Source organism: Notamacropus eugenii, chromosome 3 (genome assembly GCF_028372415.1).
Source record: "Notamacropus eugenii isolate mMacEug1 chromosome 3, mMacEug1.pri_v2, whole genome shotgun sequence".
Classification (NCBI taxonomy): domain Eukaryota; kingdom Metazoa; phylum Chordata; class Mammalia; order Diprotodontia; family Macropodidae; genus Notamacropus; species Notamacropus eugenii.
The window spans coordinates 478,666,235-478,684,070 of NC_092874.1; the positions used below are offsets into that span (position 1 = coordinate 478,666,235).

At 41.1% G+C, this 17,836-nt stretch overlaps 1 protein-coding gene across 3 annotated transcripts in view; it reads left to right on the forward strand.

Moving 5' to 3' along the window:
- NME8 (NME/NM23 family member 8) overlaps positions 1–17,836 on the forward strand; it is a 56,290-nt gene that overhangs the window by 21,237 nt on the left and 17,217 nt on the right. For all 3 annotated transcript variants that reach the window (XM_072599071.1, XM_072599072.1, XM_072599073.1), the window contains 4 exons: positions 4,252–4,325; positions 6,186–6,278; positions 9,113–9,393; positions 13,826–14,007. In XM_072599071.1, the coding sequence (XP_072455172.1) occupies positions 4,252–4,325; positions 6,186–6,278; positions 9,113–9,393; positions 13,826–14,007 (630 nt within the window). The remainder of the gene's footprint in view (positions 1–4,251; positions 4,326–6,185; positions 6,279–9,112; positions 9,394–13,825; positions 14,008–17,836) is intronic.

A 17,836-nucleotide genomic window follows, 5' to 3' on the forward strand; every position in this document is an offset into this window, starting at 1 on the left:
CCTTCTTATGACCTCTGTTTTGGAATCCAGGTGTTAGCTGGACTCTAAGATTCTCATGGACAGAGTTCCCAGTTTGGGGGACTCTTATTTCCATAAGTAGAACTGAAAAGGTCCAACAAAACAAGGTAAAAATCCCTGAGTCTCCAGAGGACAGTTTTCAGAACCACAGGTCCTGAGAGAAGGGGGAGGGTGGACCTTCTAGGCCCAGCTTATTCCAAAGTACCACGCTGTGAACTAATGAGTCCTTCCCCTCTGGATGCCACTAGAAAAAGAAAGTAACTGTGCCTCAGTGAGGTAGATTTAAAGATGAAGTCAGTCTTGACTAGATACCCAATGGGAAGAGGATGTTCCCACCCATGCAACAGGCCAGCACAGGATGTCCTGTCCCAGAATTGGGTCCCTGGCATCTCCTCAATGGCTGCCTCCATCTTAGATGCTCTGAGTATGTTCCAAAACCCTGTTACACTTGATAATGTACTGCAGTCTTTTCAAGTTAGCCATATGTCTTTCCATTACCCCTGGGTTGACTAGGGGTTGCTCAAATATTACCATGGTTTTAAAAGGATTAAAGCAGAGGATCTTTAGGTATAAAAATAACTTTATATCATTATTCTAACCTGGTTCTGTTCTAATTAAAAGTTTTTTTAAATGACTTCCTGGGAAAAGAGACACAGACATTTTAAAACCAGAGACAGAGACCTGATCTTGTTTTAGGTAGTGTCTAACGGGAGGAGGATTACTGCAAAGAAAAATTAATCAGTAAACCTTACACATAAAGTTCAGAGATGTGCTCCAGGAGCTAGAGAGTATTTTTTGAAATGAAGAAGATGGTTGCAGGAGTTGAGTGTTCCTGTGCAGAAACAGGGTGGCTACCAGCTTTTCCTGCTTCTGGATGATTCCAAGCTGTGTGGATTGGCAAGGAAAACCCCTGAAGAGAAGAGAGTTGGAATCTATGAGCAGTGTCTTCAGTAACTAAATGAGAAAGTGTCTGGAAAAGCAGAAAGCTGCAGCAATGAAGAACTAGAACCCAAAGAATATTGGAAGCTGGGTAAGAGCAAGGAGGGGGTTAAGCACTGAATTATATGGAATGAAGAAGCCAGAGAAAAGTAAACTCTTTAGCTAACCTGATTGGAAGGTGAGTCTAAAGACTGAAGGGACATACCTCATCAGAGACTCCAGGACTGGACAAATTGCAGGCAATTTGGGGATGAGTTAAGTAGGGGTGAATAGCTATGTTTTACTTAAGCCACGTATAGGACAGCATCAGACTCAGCAATGATGAAATTAAAGAAAAATGGAAAAGGAACCTAGTTGTACCTAGTCTGTATTTCTTTAAATCTTACTCCAATTATATATCACCCTTTAAAATATAATTACGAATGGTCATTTTCTATTTTTATAGTAAAACCATAGTTGAGTGGAAGAATTGTTATGTCCTTTTTCATTCAGTTAAAAACACATAACGCAAACCATGACACTTTAACAAAGACACCACAGATTATCTGCTGATGCCAGCTTGCCACAATTATAAATTGCTTCAAAAAAAAAAAACCCCACACAAAAGCAACAACTCAAAACTTTCCTCCTGCTATTTCCTTACAGATCCCCACCTATGAAATGATGACAAATGTCAATAATATATAAATATAAAAAGTTCATCATAGGCTTACAAAATTGAGCAATGGTAACTATATAAGAGATTATGGAAGGGAATTTAGGAATATTTAAGGCATACTACTGACCTTTGAGAAGGATGGCGTAGAGGACTACTCTAGCATTGGCTTTCCCATAAACTGTCCCTGGATATGGCCAAGTGAACTACAGGTCTAGTCAACAGGCCATCTCGGATTTTCTTGTGACTTGGGTCTCCCATGAGTGTATGATCTTATTTAGTATTTCTAAAGAGAGTCACATAGTGGATAGTAGATGGAGTGCTGGAACTGGATTTAAGCCTAAATTCCCACCTTTGACATTTAATGAACTTTGTAACTAAGGGCAAGTCACTGAATCCCTCAGAGTCTCAGTTTTATCATCTATAAAATAGAGGTAAAGATCAGTAGTACCTCCCTCACAAAGGTTGCCGTGAAGTTCAAGTGAAATAATATATGATGAGCACTTTGCACATCTTAAAAGAGCTTTGTAATCCCTCTGGCTCTTACTCTTAAAGACCCATGATTGCTTCTGTGTGGGTCACTCCATCCACAGACTCAGATAACGATCCCTCTAGGTCTTAGGAGATAATATCCCCAAACTTCTGGGAGATGCAAGACAATTACAAGAAGCATTTGATTATCTTATGACCAACATTCTGGGTGACTGGGGTCAGGAGGAATAGAGGGGAGTCTCTCCAAGCTTGCTTCAGGTGCTTATTTGGATGTCGCTGCCCATTCTCAACATCCTGGCAGAAACTGCCAGAGCATATCTTCCTCTGAAGGACCACCTCCTGGCATTGGATGTGGTGATTTCACAGTGATTTCAGTTCAGCACTTCAACACAACACTCTTAGTTCTTACTACATGCAAGGCCATATGGAAGCCTTACCTACCTATGATGGTTGTGAGTTTTCCTGACTCATGCAAGGTCAGTGATGTCTCTTTGAAGTTGGGCAGAAAACTTTCTGAGAAGTTGAAATGGGTTATTGAGCCTACTGGAAGAGGAGAAGACATTGAGAACATTGCTGGCATTCTGTGCCACTGTTTTCTTACCTGTTTGCATGATAAATCTGTTGGAATCTTCTAGGCATTGGACATAGCGCACTCAGATATAAATAAATACATGATTTCTTCATGTGGGTTAGTGGGAGGAAACTATTATATATCATTGATCAAAAAACAGGCAAACAACCACTAAACAAAATCTCAAAACACAGGGACTATATTAGGGAAAATATCCAAGGGCAAACCCAATGTGCAAATATTTTACAAATATATTTACAAATATATACCTTTATTCAGTGAAAATAGAATCTTTAATGAAGATTCTTAAAGAGCTAATATGCACATATGACAATTATTTCTGGAAAGAGATTTTGATAGGTTAATACCTTCCTTGGACACAAGGCCATGATAACTTTCCAAGTGGTGTGTATGTGTGTGTGTGTGTGTGTGTGTGTGTGTGTGTGTGTGTGAGAGAGAGAGAGAGAGAGAAACAGAGACAGAGACAGAGAGTTATAGGTACACAGACATTAAGACAAAAGGAGAGACTGAGAGACAGCTTTGAGTTGAGAGAGAGAAGGGCAGAAAGAGAGAATGAAAAGAGAAGATGGGAGGAAAATAAGGAATCTGTTCTCTCATAACTATTCAGAAGGGAAACAAAGTCAAAAATTTAGAGTCCAGCAGACAAGAATTAAGTGTCACCTACTACTTTCAGAGTCAACAACAAACTGTTTTTGATGTCCAAGTTATGTGTCTTGCCACTTACTACCTGTGTGAGCTTTGGCAAGTCATTCAACATCTCTAGGTCTCAGTTTCCTCATCTGTAAGAAGAGAGGGTTGGACTAGTTGACTTCTAAGTTCTCTTCTAGCTCTACATGAATTATCTTATTATCCCATGATTTAAGGTTGCTCTTCAGTTTCTCCTCCAAGATTGAGAAAATAACTCTGGCTGTCAACATAAGAGTCAGTTAAGAATCAATAATAATAACATCGAACACTTAGATAGTGCTTCAAAGTTTGCACACTAACATACGCACATGCATAAGCTTGTCTCATCCCTCAGTAACAATAGCAGGTGGTATTATTCCCATTTTACAGGTGAGGAAACCAAAGGTGGCTGGGGTGAGGTGACTTGCCTAGGTGATATAGCCACTTAGTATCCCAGGAAAGATTCAAGATAAGTTCTTCCTGACTGTAATCAGGAGGTAGGGACAACTCCATTCACAATAGCAAACTATCTCTTCAGTCCGTTCCATGTGATTCCTTGGGAACCAAGAGGATCCTGAGCTCTTCACAAGAGAGTGTTGTCATCTCTCTCGTGACTCCCTGGAGGACTGCTGCTGTGCTGGCTAGAAAGAGGTTAGAAAGATTGGGGGGTGTTGTTTTATAACTTGTTCCCATTCAAGCAACTAGAAGACATTGGGGGTCAACTTCAATATTGCCAAGGATGGTGGAGGTAAGAAGAGCCTGTTAAAATGGTACAATCAGATACAAAGGTGGCTAAGTGATGTGTTAATTAGAAGCTAAGAGTTTACATTTTAGTACAAATCCCCTTATTTGTTATTTTGTAAGAAAAATCAATTTATTTTTATCCTAGAGGATTTATACAATATATTGATAATAAGACCAAGTGCTGTGGAAGAGGAAAAAGTAGAAGAAATTAGACAAATGGTGAGTAATATTTTTAAAATAAAAACCGAAACTCCACAGTCAAGTTCGTATGGATGTCAAAACGGTGAGACTTTCTTTACTAATCCACTTAAAGGGGAGAAATGCTTCCAGTATCAGAAGGTAAATTTCAGTTAGAAGTGAGTCTTCTGGAGTCCAGGTTAGCATCCTCTTTCTCTTTGCTTATACCTCATTGTTCAGCTTATTATTGTCTTTGGAAGTCAATGGAAAGGAGGAAAGGAAGAGAGAGAAGGAGGAATAGGAGGAGAATAAGGGAAGAGGGTTGAAACAAAGACAATGAGAAAGAAAAGAGTAGTAGAGGAAAGAGACAGAGAGAAAAGGAAGGATTGAGGGAGGGAAATAAGGAAGAAAAATGAGAAAAAAGAGTAAAATATAGGAAAGGAAATATTGAGGGAGGGAAGGGGAAACACAAGGAAGAAGAGAAGGAGAGAGGAAGGAAATGGGGAAGGAAGGATGAAGGAAAAAGAGAGGGATGAAGGGAAGAAGGAAGGGAGAAAGAAATATTCTTTCATAAATGGGCTATGTGCATCTTTAACATGCCATTGGAGGTGCAGGGGCATTGTTAGAGCAAGTCTTCAGTTGGAGAACAAGTCCCATTCCAGGAAAAGTGAGGGTTGGGAGGGAGAGCCAGGTTAAGCAAAGGAGTCATGAAGACATCCTTGAGATACTGGAATTCTAGTGGTCTCTACTAAGTGGAGCAGATGACTTAATCCAGAAAGGCAGTGATAGGCAATAGATTCTGGCCATGGAAATTTGTGATATGTCCACTAGAAATATAAAAAGCATGGAGAAAGGGATGGATACAAAAAGGGACAGAAACTGGAGAGACACACAGACACAGGGACAGAACACTGCCAGTGACCATTGGGATCATGATAGAAACTGAAATGTGGTCAGAAGTCCAAGAAAGATGTTCGGGATAACTTGAGCCAGGATCAAAGAAATGGCCCAAAGCTCTGGGGCTGGATGGTGTGATGCTCCACGTGCCTTGAGGGGGAAGGGCAAACTCAGCAAACCCTAAGGAGAGGAAGCGGGGTCCTTGAGTCCTTTGTTCCACATTCCTGCCTTTCTTAACTATATGTGCCTAGGGAATTGAATCACCTCATACCTGGGAAATGCAGGTCAGTGAGAACAGTGAGCAGGAAAAGTGGCAGCAAATCCAGCCAGTTGTCTTGGTGACAGGTTAATATTTTAGGATGATAATGGACCCAAAGCATGAAATGAACTTGGTGCCACAAAGGGTAGTGAGGTGAGTGAGGAGACTGGGACCTTAGAGCTCACTTAGGCTAACCAACCCATTTTACAGATAGATGAGGAAACTGAAACTAAGGAGCATTAAGTAGCTCGACCAAGATCGCTCTCAGGGTCATAAATCCAGGGCTAAAATGGACCTTAGAGGCCATCTGGTTTTCTATGACCTTTTGCTCTCAATGTGCGAAGGTTGCAGCTACTTCATGCATTACATATTTCTCACCTGCCCTGGGAATCTGATCATCTTTGTTTGTAACATTATTTCTATGGGAAAATGTGCCCAGACATTCCAAGCAACCAACTTAAAAGAGTAGCATGTAAATTGACCTCGTAGGAGGTTGATAATCTCTTGTCAGTATTTCAGCCTTCCTGTGACACATCTTTCTATACCTCTGAATAATGCTTTTGAAAACTCAAAGGAAGAGAAAGACCTCCCTATTTGTGTGTTTAAAGCAGCTTAAGAGGTGTAGTTTTGTAGGAAATGAAATCTGTTCCAAACAATTTGTTAAACACTGGAGAGTAACCTGAGTGATTCCTTTTTTCTATTGCCCATCAATGATTCTGCAACCTACCATGAATCTATAATTGGAGATTGTGGATTTTGGCGTTCTCATAGTAGCAGAGCAGCAGAGGTTCTTAGATGACGAGCAAATTAGAGATTTTTATGAAGAGGATTCATATAAGGTAAGAAAATTCTTAGGAAATGATTGTCTTTGTTAAATGTAGTGGGATCTAAATATTCTTGATATTTGTCTTAGAGAAGAAATTTCTATTACCATATGCAGCATCCCCTCTGGCTACTTTTATGGAGGGTGGCTACCACTCCCAGATTCAAAGGTATACTCATTGGGTCTTCACTCCTAAAACTATAATTCATGGGTCCCTACTAGAGTGCTTCTCTATAACAGTCAGCCAGTAAACACAATTGACTCAGAAACAGACATTTACTAAAACAGCATAGAGCAGTAGCAATAGAACATTCCCCTCATAAGCCTTGGGTGGAATCTCCCAGAAATACACACAGTACCTGTGGGAAGAGTGGGCATAAACCTCGAGAACAGTGGCAGTGAGACTCACATATATACACCATATGTGTGGTCAAGGTAACTCAAACTTAGTGTACTGCAGGACCCTATGGTCCTTTTCATGAAGTCCTCTCTGCGGCAGCACTCTCAATTACCCATTCTTCCTTCAATCCACATTTGTCTCTTTTCATTGCTGCCAGGCAACATATTCCTTGAAACTGCTTTTGGTTTCAAGTGACTATTAACTGTCTGTGCTAGCAACTTATTATTTCTTGTTACTAAATCTACTGGAGGTGGAGGATGGGAATCATCTGATCATAGATAGAAATTCCCCTCACAGAAAGAAATTTCTATTTTTGTTGAGGGCATCACTATTCATCCCATCACTAAGATGGTATCTTTAGTCACTTTTCCAGTTCTTCTTTCTCCCTCACCCCCTGAATTGAGTCAGTTACAAAGTCTTGCTGATTCTGCTTTTAGCATATCTTTAGCTTTTGTCCCCATTTCTCTATTTCTGCACCCACTATCCTAGTTCAGGTCCTCATCACTTCTCTTGTACAATTTTAATAGCTTCCTAACTGTTTTTCCTGATTCTCGTCTTTCTCCTCTCTAATCCATGATGCTCACGCAAAGCTGACAAAATCATTTTTCCTAAGACACAGGACTGGCCATGTTACTTCTGTGTTAAAAGCCTTCCATGCTTGCCTATTAACTCTAGCATATGATGCAAACCTCTCAGCCTGACATTTAAAAGCCTTCACAATCTGATTCCAATTTAGGTTTTATTTCATATTATTCCCTTTCATGCTTCCATATGATGCAATATCTCCCTTTCCTGGGTGCAGACTGTTGCCCATTCCTGTGATGTCCTCTCTCCTCATCTCCACTTCTGAAATATCTTTGTTTTTCTTTGCATCTATGCATAGATGCAATCTTTTCTATGATCCCCAATTATTAGTGATTTCTTCTCAAATCACCCTATTTTGACTTATCCATGCATATGTTGCATGTCTCTCAGTAGAATGGTATAAACTCCTTGAGGGTAGGGCCTCTCAATAATCTTTCTGTGGTCTCTTCTCCTTCACCACCCTCCTCCTCTTCTGGGTATGCTCCAGATTTTCCATATTCTTCCTGAAATGTGGCACTTGGAGTTGAATATGATACTCCAGATGTAATCTTATCAAGGCAGAGCATGGTGGGACTAAGTCTTTTCTCATTCTGGTGCCTGTACTTTTGTTAATTTGGCCCAACATTGCCTTAGCTTCCTTGGCTGTCTTATGACATGACTAACTCTTAGTGAATTTGTAATCCACACATATTTGAGTCTTTTTCACTTAAAATGTTGTTCATTCATGCTTCTCTCATTTTGTACTTATGTAATTGATTTTTTGAGCCCATGAATAGAAATGTACATTTCTTAAAATTAAATTTCATCTAACTTCTTTCAGCCCATGTTTCTATAGCTCGATAAGATGATTTGGATCTCAAACCTTTGTCCAACGTATTATTTCTTCCCTCTCAGCTTTTTGTTATTTCCATATGTGATAAGCATTCCATTATGACTTCTTCTGGGTTATTAATATATCTCTCTTTCACTACATGAGATACTTTCTCTTCTCCCTTCCATTCCTTAACTCAGCCAGATTGTCTCAGAATTGCCAAAGGAAGAAGCTGAAAGGGACTTCAGAGTCCCTTCATCTAGGTTAGACATCATCTAATTCATTTCTATACAACTACTTCCCCCACAATATCCTTGATAAAGGGTCATTCAGCATCTGCTTGAAGACCTCCAGGCAAGGGAAACCCATTACCTTCTGAGGGACCAATTCTACTTTTGATCAGCTCTCATTGTCAGGAAGTTTTTCCTGATAGTGAGGCCAAAATCTGACATCACTTTTCCGCATTTCTCCTAGTACTGTCCTCTTTGGCCAATTAGAATTAATCTAATCCTTCTCCATGACATCCCTTTCAATTCTAGAAGACAAACAGCATGCAGCTCCCTCCCAAATTTTCTCTTATTCAGGCTAAATAGTGATTCCTTCAGTGGACTCCTTGGATGGCCCTCTACTGTCTTCTTCGGAATTCTTGTATCTTCCTATCATAGGGGAAAATTAAGAGAGGCAAGAAAGGATGATGGGAGGAATACTGGGTCAAAAGTTTTAGTATTGTTTCTGCCAATGAGTGGCTTTGTGACACTGGGTAAATCACTTCTAATCTTGAGGCCTCAGCTTATTTACCTGTAAAATGAAGGATTTTCTACTAGCTTATTTCCAAGGTCCCTTCTAACTCTATAGTTCTACAGTTCACAGGCTTTCCCATCCATTCAGGAGACATTTAACATTTTTACCCTTGAAATTCCCTAGAAAAATATCATCACATGGCAGGTATGTTTTTTAACCTTGTGAAATTAACTGTAGTAAGATAATTCAATTTCTGATGACTGCAGAAAGTAGTTCTTATGTAATAAATAACTGAGATCTGATTTCTTTGTAGTTTGATTTTGAAGATTTTGTGTTATATACATCAAGTAACCCAAGTTATATTCTGGGCATTTCCCTGGGAGCCCCAATAAAAGAAGGTGAACAAGAAGGAGAAAAAACAGATCGGCCAGAAGAAAAAAAAGGTCAACCTGAAGAAAATGAAGGTCAACCCGAGGGAAAAGAGGATCAACCCGAAGGAAAAGAGGATCAGCCAGAAGGACAAGAGGATCAACCAGAAGGACAAGAGGATCAACCAGAAGAACCAAAAGAGGAAGAAGAGGAGAAGCTGAAAAGGTATGATAAGACTTGGAAAAAATGACCCTTTTCTCCATTTGGTCTCCTCCTCGTAATTACTAAGTCACAAAGGCTTGTGTTAAATATTGTACCAATTCATGTCTTCAGCTAAATTAAAAAATGTCTCCTAACCTTCAGTTAAATTTAAAACATGGGCAAACTCCAACCCTGATATATTCAAGGAGCTAGGGAGGCGCCTAGAGGGTTATGGGCCTGAGAGAATGGACTCTTTTTCTGATCTTATTTGGGACTGGTTGAGGGGTAAAGGTGAGGAACCAATCTGGACTGTGCTCTAGCCATGTGAAAATTAGGCTCTTCTGTGAGTTCAGGCTCTTGCTTTCCCTTTCTCCTTTCTTCCTGACCCTGGAGAGCTTGCTAATGGCAAATATAAATGACTTTTCATTTTTGAAAGGGTTGAGCTGAACTGACTCGGAAGCATAGTAAACTGATCAGAGGAGTTCCTTGATCAATTTAATGAGGGCAAAAGGAGATTTGTGTCCCAAAGGAGATAGTGGATACACCTTTTCAGGCCTCATTAGTTAAGAGTGTTGAGTCTTCACAACAGGGGATGGTTGTTATGGGGTTGGAGTCACAGCTTTGTGCTGGACTGTTAAAAGGGAGCCATGAGATTCGAGGTGGTTCTTATCTTAGAAACCTTGAAAAATTTGAGCATGGAACAGGGTGGAAGTGTTAAGAGCCTGTACATGCTCATTTCTGCCTGGGATGGGATGTCATTAATAGTGCTGAAAGACACTGATGGAGCCTTTCAATCCTGTGGCTTCAAGCAAAGATGAAACCATATGCTGAGACTGGTGTGTGTGTGTGTGTGTGTGTGCATTTATGCGTGTGTGCATTTTGTGTGTGTGTGTGTGTGTGTGTGTGTGTGTTTGTGGTGGTTTCTGGAAATTGTTTGAATTCTTAGCTTAGGGACAGTCTTCTAAAGAGAAGGGGAGAGGGAGAGATTCTTGAATGGTATTAACCTCTGGGGGAGAAGAGCATTACGGCCCAGGCACTGGAGGAGCAACAAGGGATTGAGTCACAGTTGGAGGAGTAAAGAAAACCCCCTTTCCAAGCCCCAAACAAAACCCCCCATCTCTATTAATTGAATTATTTGGATAGTTCAGGTGTAATGGAGAGGAGATTGCCTCTCTGGTAACCTCAGACTCTGGAGCTCTGGGACCTGGCCTTTTACAGGGAGAAAGGGAACTTCCTTGGTAGTGCCACCCTCGGGAGGAGAAGGGATTCTTTTAGGTGGGCCCCAAAAGGAGAGCCCAAAGTCTGAACTTTGTCCTCTGCAAGAACTGTGGGGCATTTGAACAGTGCAGTATTAATGGCGAAGGAGTTACCTGTGTAGGACCTCTAGTGCATATTCTTTCTGAGACAATCTGGTTTATAGGATGGTGGTAAGAATGTGGAGGGCTGCAGGACCACTGTGAAGGCAGACTTGTTGTTCTAGGAGGGGTTGCATCTGGAGTAGCCCCAGGTTCATTTCCTTTCAGGGAATGTCTAAGCCTTTAGGGCTAAGTGGGGCCCCAGAGTAAAACCAATATTCACCCAGATGAGGAAACCCCACTATAGTGTTTCTCCTGAGGGGAGCCCAAACCACAGGGTGATGTTATGAGTCTAGAGGGTTTTTATGTCATTGAGGAAAAGGTGGGGCTCATGGGAAAGGAGAGGGAAATTATATTGATTCTTTATGGCAGTTAAGTGACACCATGGATAGAGGACTAGATCCAGAGACACCAATTACAGACACTTGCTATGTATAACCTTGGGCAAGTCACTTATTCTCCATCTGTCTCAGTTTCCTTGCCTATAAAATGGTAATAATAATAGCCCCTCCCTACCAGGGTTGTTGTGGGGATCAAATGAGATCATGTTTTTAAGTACTTTGCATTTTGGTGGTTGTTGTAGTCCAGTTGTTTCAGTCATGTCTGACTCTGTGTGATCCCGCTTGGGATTTTCTTGGCAGAGATACCGCAGTGGTTTGCCATTTCCTTCTCCAGCTCATTTTACAGATGATTAAACTGAGGTAAACAGGGTGAAGTGACTTTCCCAGGGTCACACAACAACTACATGTCTGAAGCCAGATTTGAACTCAGGAAGATGAGTCTTCTTGACTTCAGGCTTGGCACTGTGCCACTAGCTGCCCTTGTACTTTGTGGATACATGTTATTATCATGGTGATGATGATTGTTAACTAACCTGAATTCTTTCTGTTGCTTTCCTTGTGATGTGTGATGAAGTAAAGATTGTCCTGTACCTGATATACATTATTACCTTCAGTGCTTGCATAGTAGTACTGGTAAATCTTTTACTCATATTAGAGGAAACTTAGGCAGAAGCTAGGTGGTGCAGTGGATAGAGCTCTGGGCTTGGAACCAGTAAGGCTCATCTTCCTGAATTTGAATCTGTCTTCAGACAGTTAACTGGCTGTGTGATCCTGAGTAAGTCACTTAACCCTGTTTGGCTCAGTTTTCTCATCTTCGAAAGGAACTGAAGAAGGAAATGGCAAACCACTCCAGTATCTCTGCCAAGAAAACCCTCCCAAAAAGAGGGCATGAGGAGTCATATATGACTGAAATGACTAAATAACAACAGAAAAATATGTCATGTCATGGGTTTCCCAGAAGAAACTCTGGGTGAGGGGAAAATGATGCAAAGAAGGCAAAAAATAGGTGTTACCAAAAGAGAACAATATGGATGCCCAGAGACTTCATGAGTCTCCTTATATTTTTAAAAATTCTGTACAGACTTTGTCAGTATGAGCATTCCCTCTGCAGACAGACATACAAACCACTGCACAGCTCGAGATGGTCTTCGAGACGCTTGTTACTTGATTGGGGAAAAACTGAACTGCTCCAGGGCTTAGTTTTCTCATCTACAAAGTGACCAGCTCCACCTCCATGATGAGTGAGATCCTTTCCTACTCTAATACCAGGAGAGAAGGAGTTCTTAAGCTCGTTGTACTCCAGGAAGGATCTATGATCTCACCGATGTAGGGAATCCCCTCCATCAGCTGGACAACACTTCTGTGACCAAATTGATTTGTCTTAGGGAGTTATCTGAGCCACATGGGATTTAGGTGGTTTGCCCAGAGACAGACAGCTGATAAATGGCAGAAGGTGGATTCAAAACCATCACACTGTTCACTCTGCTGGGCTACATTTTTATCATCTTATGGATGAGGAAGTAGAGCCTTGAAGAAGGTAAACAATTTGTGCCAGGCTGACCCCAAATGACACAAATTGCTTTCCATACTAGAAGAGGCTACACTTGGCCCAACTATTCCAGAGACTCTGGCTGCCTCTTGCCCTAAGGAGCCCTAGCGCTTCCAACCAAAGATCAGAAACAAGAGAACTGCCCCAATGACCATCTCCTTGAGCTTGAGATTTAAGAACAGGTTCAAGTTTCCAATGTCAACCCATGAATGTAGTTAAAAGCCAGCAAATGAAAAGTTAGCATGGAGTCAGGGGAAAGAGTTCTGATTGTGGAGTCGAGAAGACCTAGTTCTGAATCCATATTCTAACTCTGTAACCATGGGCAAGCCCCTTAACTTCTTTGGGCCTCAGGTGCCTTTACTGCCTACCTCATAGGACTCTTGGGACATTCAAAGGAGAAACCTTTATTATGTGCTGTTATTGGGGATATAGGCAAGCATGTTGTCACTGCTCTGAGGGAGCTGATATTCTAGTAGGGGAAGATGACAGGTAAAGGGGAGCTGGGGTTACAACAGGGGTGGGGCATGATTGAAAAATACCTGGGGAGTGGCATGGTGGCTTGATTCAAGACAAGGGAAGGCAGAAGCTCACCTATCATTGTCCAGGGTCTGGAGGTAGGAAGGAAGGAAAGAAGGAAAGGAAACAAACATTTATGAAGTACTTACTGTGTGCCAGGCATTGTATTAAGCAATTTGTAAATATGGTCTCATTTGATCCTCACATCAATCCTAGGAGGGAGGTGCTGTTATTATTCCTATTTTACAGTTGGGGAAAGTGAGATAAACAGAAGTGAATTGACTTCCAGGGTTACACAGCTAATACATATCGGAGGCTAAATTTGGACTAAAGTCTGAACTCCAACTCCAGACTAAATATTCACTGTGCAATGTATTCTGTCACTGCACCATCTAATTGTCTCCTGGTTCTAATGGGAAGAGGAGTGAGATGGCTACAATATAGATGGTAGAGTTTAGAAATCACTGGGAAGTGGGCTAGTGGGCAATGTAAAAGGTCACCTCTCAGAGCCCATGGTCCTAGGACAGAATGAAATAATAGAAGAAAAGCAGGTTGGAAATCTGAGTATACTGTATATATGCAAACTGTATATATGCAAACTGCTAGTGTTATTCATCAAATCCTAAATATTGGTCTAGATGGTGTATGAAAGTTGAGTTCAAATGAATCCATAATAATGGTTTTCACTTTCACAGCATACGAGAGCTGTTGGAAAAGCGAGAGCTACTACAAGTCTGCGATCTCGTAGACGATCCAGAAAAGGCAAGGAGGCATCTCATTCTATTTTTTCCAGATTTTGCTAAAACAAAAGAACTCGAGCTGTTTATTGAAAAGACGCTGGCTATAATCAGACCTGATCTCTTACACGGAAATGTTGGTAAGTAGTAACAACACTTGCTACTGTGTAAAATTGTCTTTTGGATGATACTTGCAAAAAAAATTCTTCGCTCTACATTGAAAGGAAATGAAATGAGAAAATGAGCTTGTTATGTTGCTTAGCTGCCTCACCAGGGTGTGTGGGTGGTAATCCTGGACTCTCAAAGGCTGTGAGACTGGCAAGGCTTTAGGTACAGTCCTAAGGTGATGAACATTGGCAAGGCCAAACCAAAAAGATAAATGTGATTACCATCCACTTCTTTTTTTTTAATGTAGTAGTTTATCCCCCCCCCCCCATTAAATGTTAAAGCAATCTTTTAACAATTTTTTAAAAAAAAGTTGAATTTCAAACTCATTCACTTCTAAAGAGACATGACTGAGTGCTGGATGATGGCACAGAAAGTGCTGAGAATCATGCCATTCTTAGGTTGTGTATCATCAGCATTTAGTTAACTGTAGGTAGTCTTAATGTGAGACCCTTCTTTACCCCAGGGACCATTGGGCTGGGGAAATCATTGAGGGAATTCTTGGTCAACTTGGGGTTGTACCAGCTTGAATCAGAAATACCTTCCATATCTGAGAAACTGTATGGGGCAGTCCCTGTGTGAGGTGATTCACTGTAAAAAAACTGACCTGCCCGTGGAATGGCCTTCCCACTGGAAATAAAACCAGGAGACATCAAGACACTGCAGCTAAATTCAAAGCAGCTTCCTGGAGTCTCCTCAAGGAGGCATATAAAGAAGGTGGCAAAGTTAGCGTCACTGAGAGTTCAACAGCAGTCAGCAATGCTGATTCCACTGAATTTTATTTCCTTGCAGTGCAACCCTGTCAGAAAACACTCAAACCAGTCCATCAACAAGCAGTTATTAAGTAGCTGCAATGTGCCAAGAGCTGGGCTAGGCATTAGAGATACAAATACAAGTAAAAACAATCTCTGCTCTTAAGGAGCTTACATCATAATAGGGACACAATAAGGGCATGTGTTGTTTGGTCATTTCAACAATGTCTGACTCTTTGCGACCCAATTTGGGGTTTTCTTGGCAGAGATACTGACATGGGTTGCCATTTTTTCCCCCAGCTTATTTGACAGGTGAGGAAAGTGAGGCAAACAGGGTTAAGTGACTTGCCCAGGGTCACACTGCTAGTAAGTGTCTGAGACCAGATTTGAAGATGCCTTCCTCATTCCAAACCCACTGCAGTATGTACTGTACCACTTGACTGCCCTGGGGGGTATATGCAAGAAAATAAATACAAGGAGAAAAAATACAAATAAACACAGAGTCATTTGGGAGGGAGGACACCAGCAGGGAAGAAGCAGGGACAGCAGGCTCTATTTTGTTGAACTGTTTTTTTTAACTCTTTCTTATTTATTCTTTTTCCCCCCTTTTATAAGGGGTGACTCACTGGGTAGAGGAGCCAGCAGGATGTATATGTGGGGAAATTAGGTATTACAACATCAAAAGAGCAATACATTATTGTTTTAGAAAAAAGAGCATTGAAGTTTACATATCATCTGTTGCTGAAGATGTAAGGAGAGAAAATCAATGAGGAAGCTCGATAGAATCCTCTCAGCTAAGTGAACATGGAGCTTGATGGTGTTTAAGGGCACAGGGGATGACAGCAGCGGACTCTTGGTCACAGAGGGTGGCAGAAGCTTGAGTTCACTTAGGAAACTCATGATGGTACCACATCAGTACTTTCTTCCCGAGTGGAGCCAGGAGCCTGTGGATATGTGAACACAGGACAAATCACTGGCAACATAAACTTGCCTTCCTTTTAATGGAAAACTTCCTGATATGGAAATCATTATAGAATCAGCTATTTGCGCGTTATCAGAGCATCACAAATTAAATTCATAAAGAGTAAAGATAAGGAAAAGCAGTGGGAGAGTACAACAGTCCCAATCTGACCCAGCTGAACAAGCCTTGGGGTTCACATCCTGAGAGACACCCAGGCAAATGAATCCCTGGTTGTTTGAAGCTCAGGTAACACCTAATATTCCATGTATCTTAGGACTGGGGAATTTTGGGTCCCTAGCAGGGGTGATTTCAGGGGGAGATAACATATTTGAGCAACTAAGTGTTTCTGTGCGTGTTACAGCCATGGTAACAGAAAACCCTGAAAAGCAAGTTCTCACCATCCAAGTCCCTGGCACTATGAACTGACTCAGAATTAGAAACCAGTGTAGTGTAGCTTTATCCCTGGAAATGACATGAAAGAAGTAGAGCCACCTGCTTTGCTCCTGCACCCTAAGGACCACGGGACCTTTCCAAATCCACCTTGCAGCTACAGCTGTGTTCTGTGGGTGATCTCTCCCCCCATTAGAAGGTTCATTCCTTGAGAGCAGAAGTTTGGCTTACCTTTATCTCTAGTGCTTTGCACAGAGAAAATGCTTAATAAATGTTTTTCATTCATTCATTCATTCATTCATTCATTCATTCATTCATTCATTCATTCATTCATTCATTATTTTCTTGCTCTCTTTAGCTTCCAGAGATTCATCAAGTCTATGTAGATGATTCCTAAATCAACATATCCAGCCCGAGTCTCTCTCCTGAGCTACACTTCTAATCACCCCCTTCATTTCTCCACCTGATGTCCCATAAACATCTCAAACTCAACATGTCTGAAGCTCGACAATCATTATCTCTCCCCTAACCTCCCCCCAGACTTCTATTTTCCCTATTTCTGTTGTGTGCACCACCGTCTTCCCCATCACCCAGGTTCCTGACCTGAAAGTTGTCCCAACTTTTCCCCCACCCTCATGCCCTACAGCTCATCTTTTGCTAAGTCTTATCAATTCCACCTCCTCTCTACTTTTTTTTACATCTCTCCATCCTCCACTTTACTCCATTTACATGACCAGCCCCTAATTTCGTCCCACATCTGGGCTACTTCAGTGACTGGCTGCAGTCTCTCCTTGTTCCAGCCCATCTTTCACGCCCTGCCAAAGTGATATTCCTAAAGCACATGTCCCACCACATCACTTTTCTGCTCTAGCACCTTCAATGGCTCCCTATGACATTTAGGATAAAATAAAATCTCTATTTGGTATTTAAGCTTTTCACAGTCCAACTCCAACCTATCTTTTACTAAAAATAAATTTTTATTGAGGTCTTTTGTCTTTATATCATCTTATAACAGGATTTGAAAGGAGAAAAAAGAAACAGTTCAGCAAAACTAACCAATGTATTACTAAAGTAGGACCATTTATATAGTATTCCACATTCACAGTCCTTGACATTTGCAAGGCAGTGGGAGGAAGTTCCCTATCCCTTTTGTTGGGCTCAAGCCTGTTCGTTACAATCAGACAGATTTCAGTTCTGATTTTGCGGTTGGTCTTTCATTGTTGTATAAATTGTTTTGGTTCTGCTTCCTTTGCTCTGAGTGAGTTACTGTAAGTCTTTCCCTGCTGCTCTGTAGTCATCATTTCTTACAGCATAGTTATCACGTGTTATTTACTCTAGTCAATGGGCATCAATTTTGTTTCCAAAAATACAGCCATAAATATTTGGTGTTTATGGGGCTTTCCTTTTTGTTTTTGAGTTCTTGGGGGTATGTACTTAGCGGTAGAATTCCTAGGTCAAAGTTATTAGGTCTTATTTTCTTCATAAAAATTCAAAGTGTTTTCTAGAATGATTACACCAAATCACAATTCTCCCAACAGGGCATCAACCAAGATCACATCCTCTCCACCTTTGATCATTCTCTTTTGTCATCTTTGCCAATTTGCTGGGTGTGAGATGAAATCTCAGAGTTGTTAGGTTCTGAATTTCTCTTAATATTAATGAGTGATGCAGGGTATTTTTCATAAAGTTGTTAATATTTTT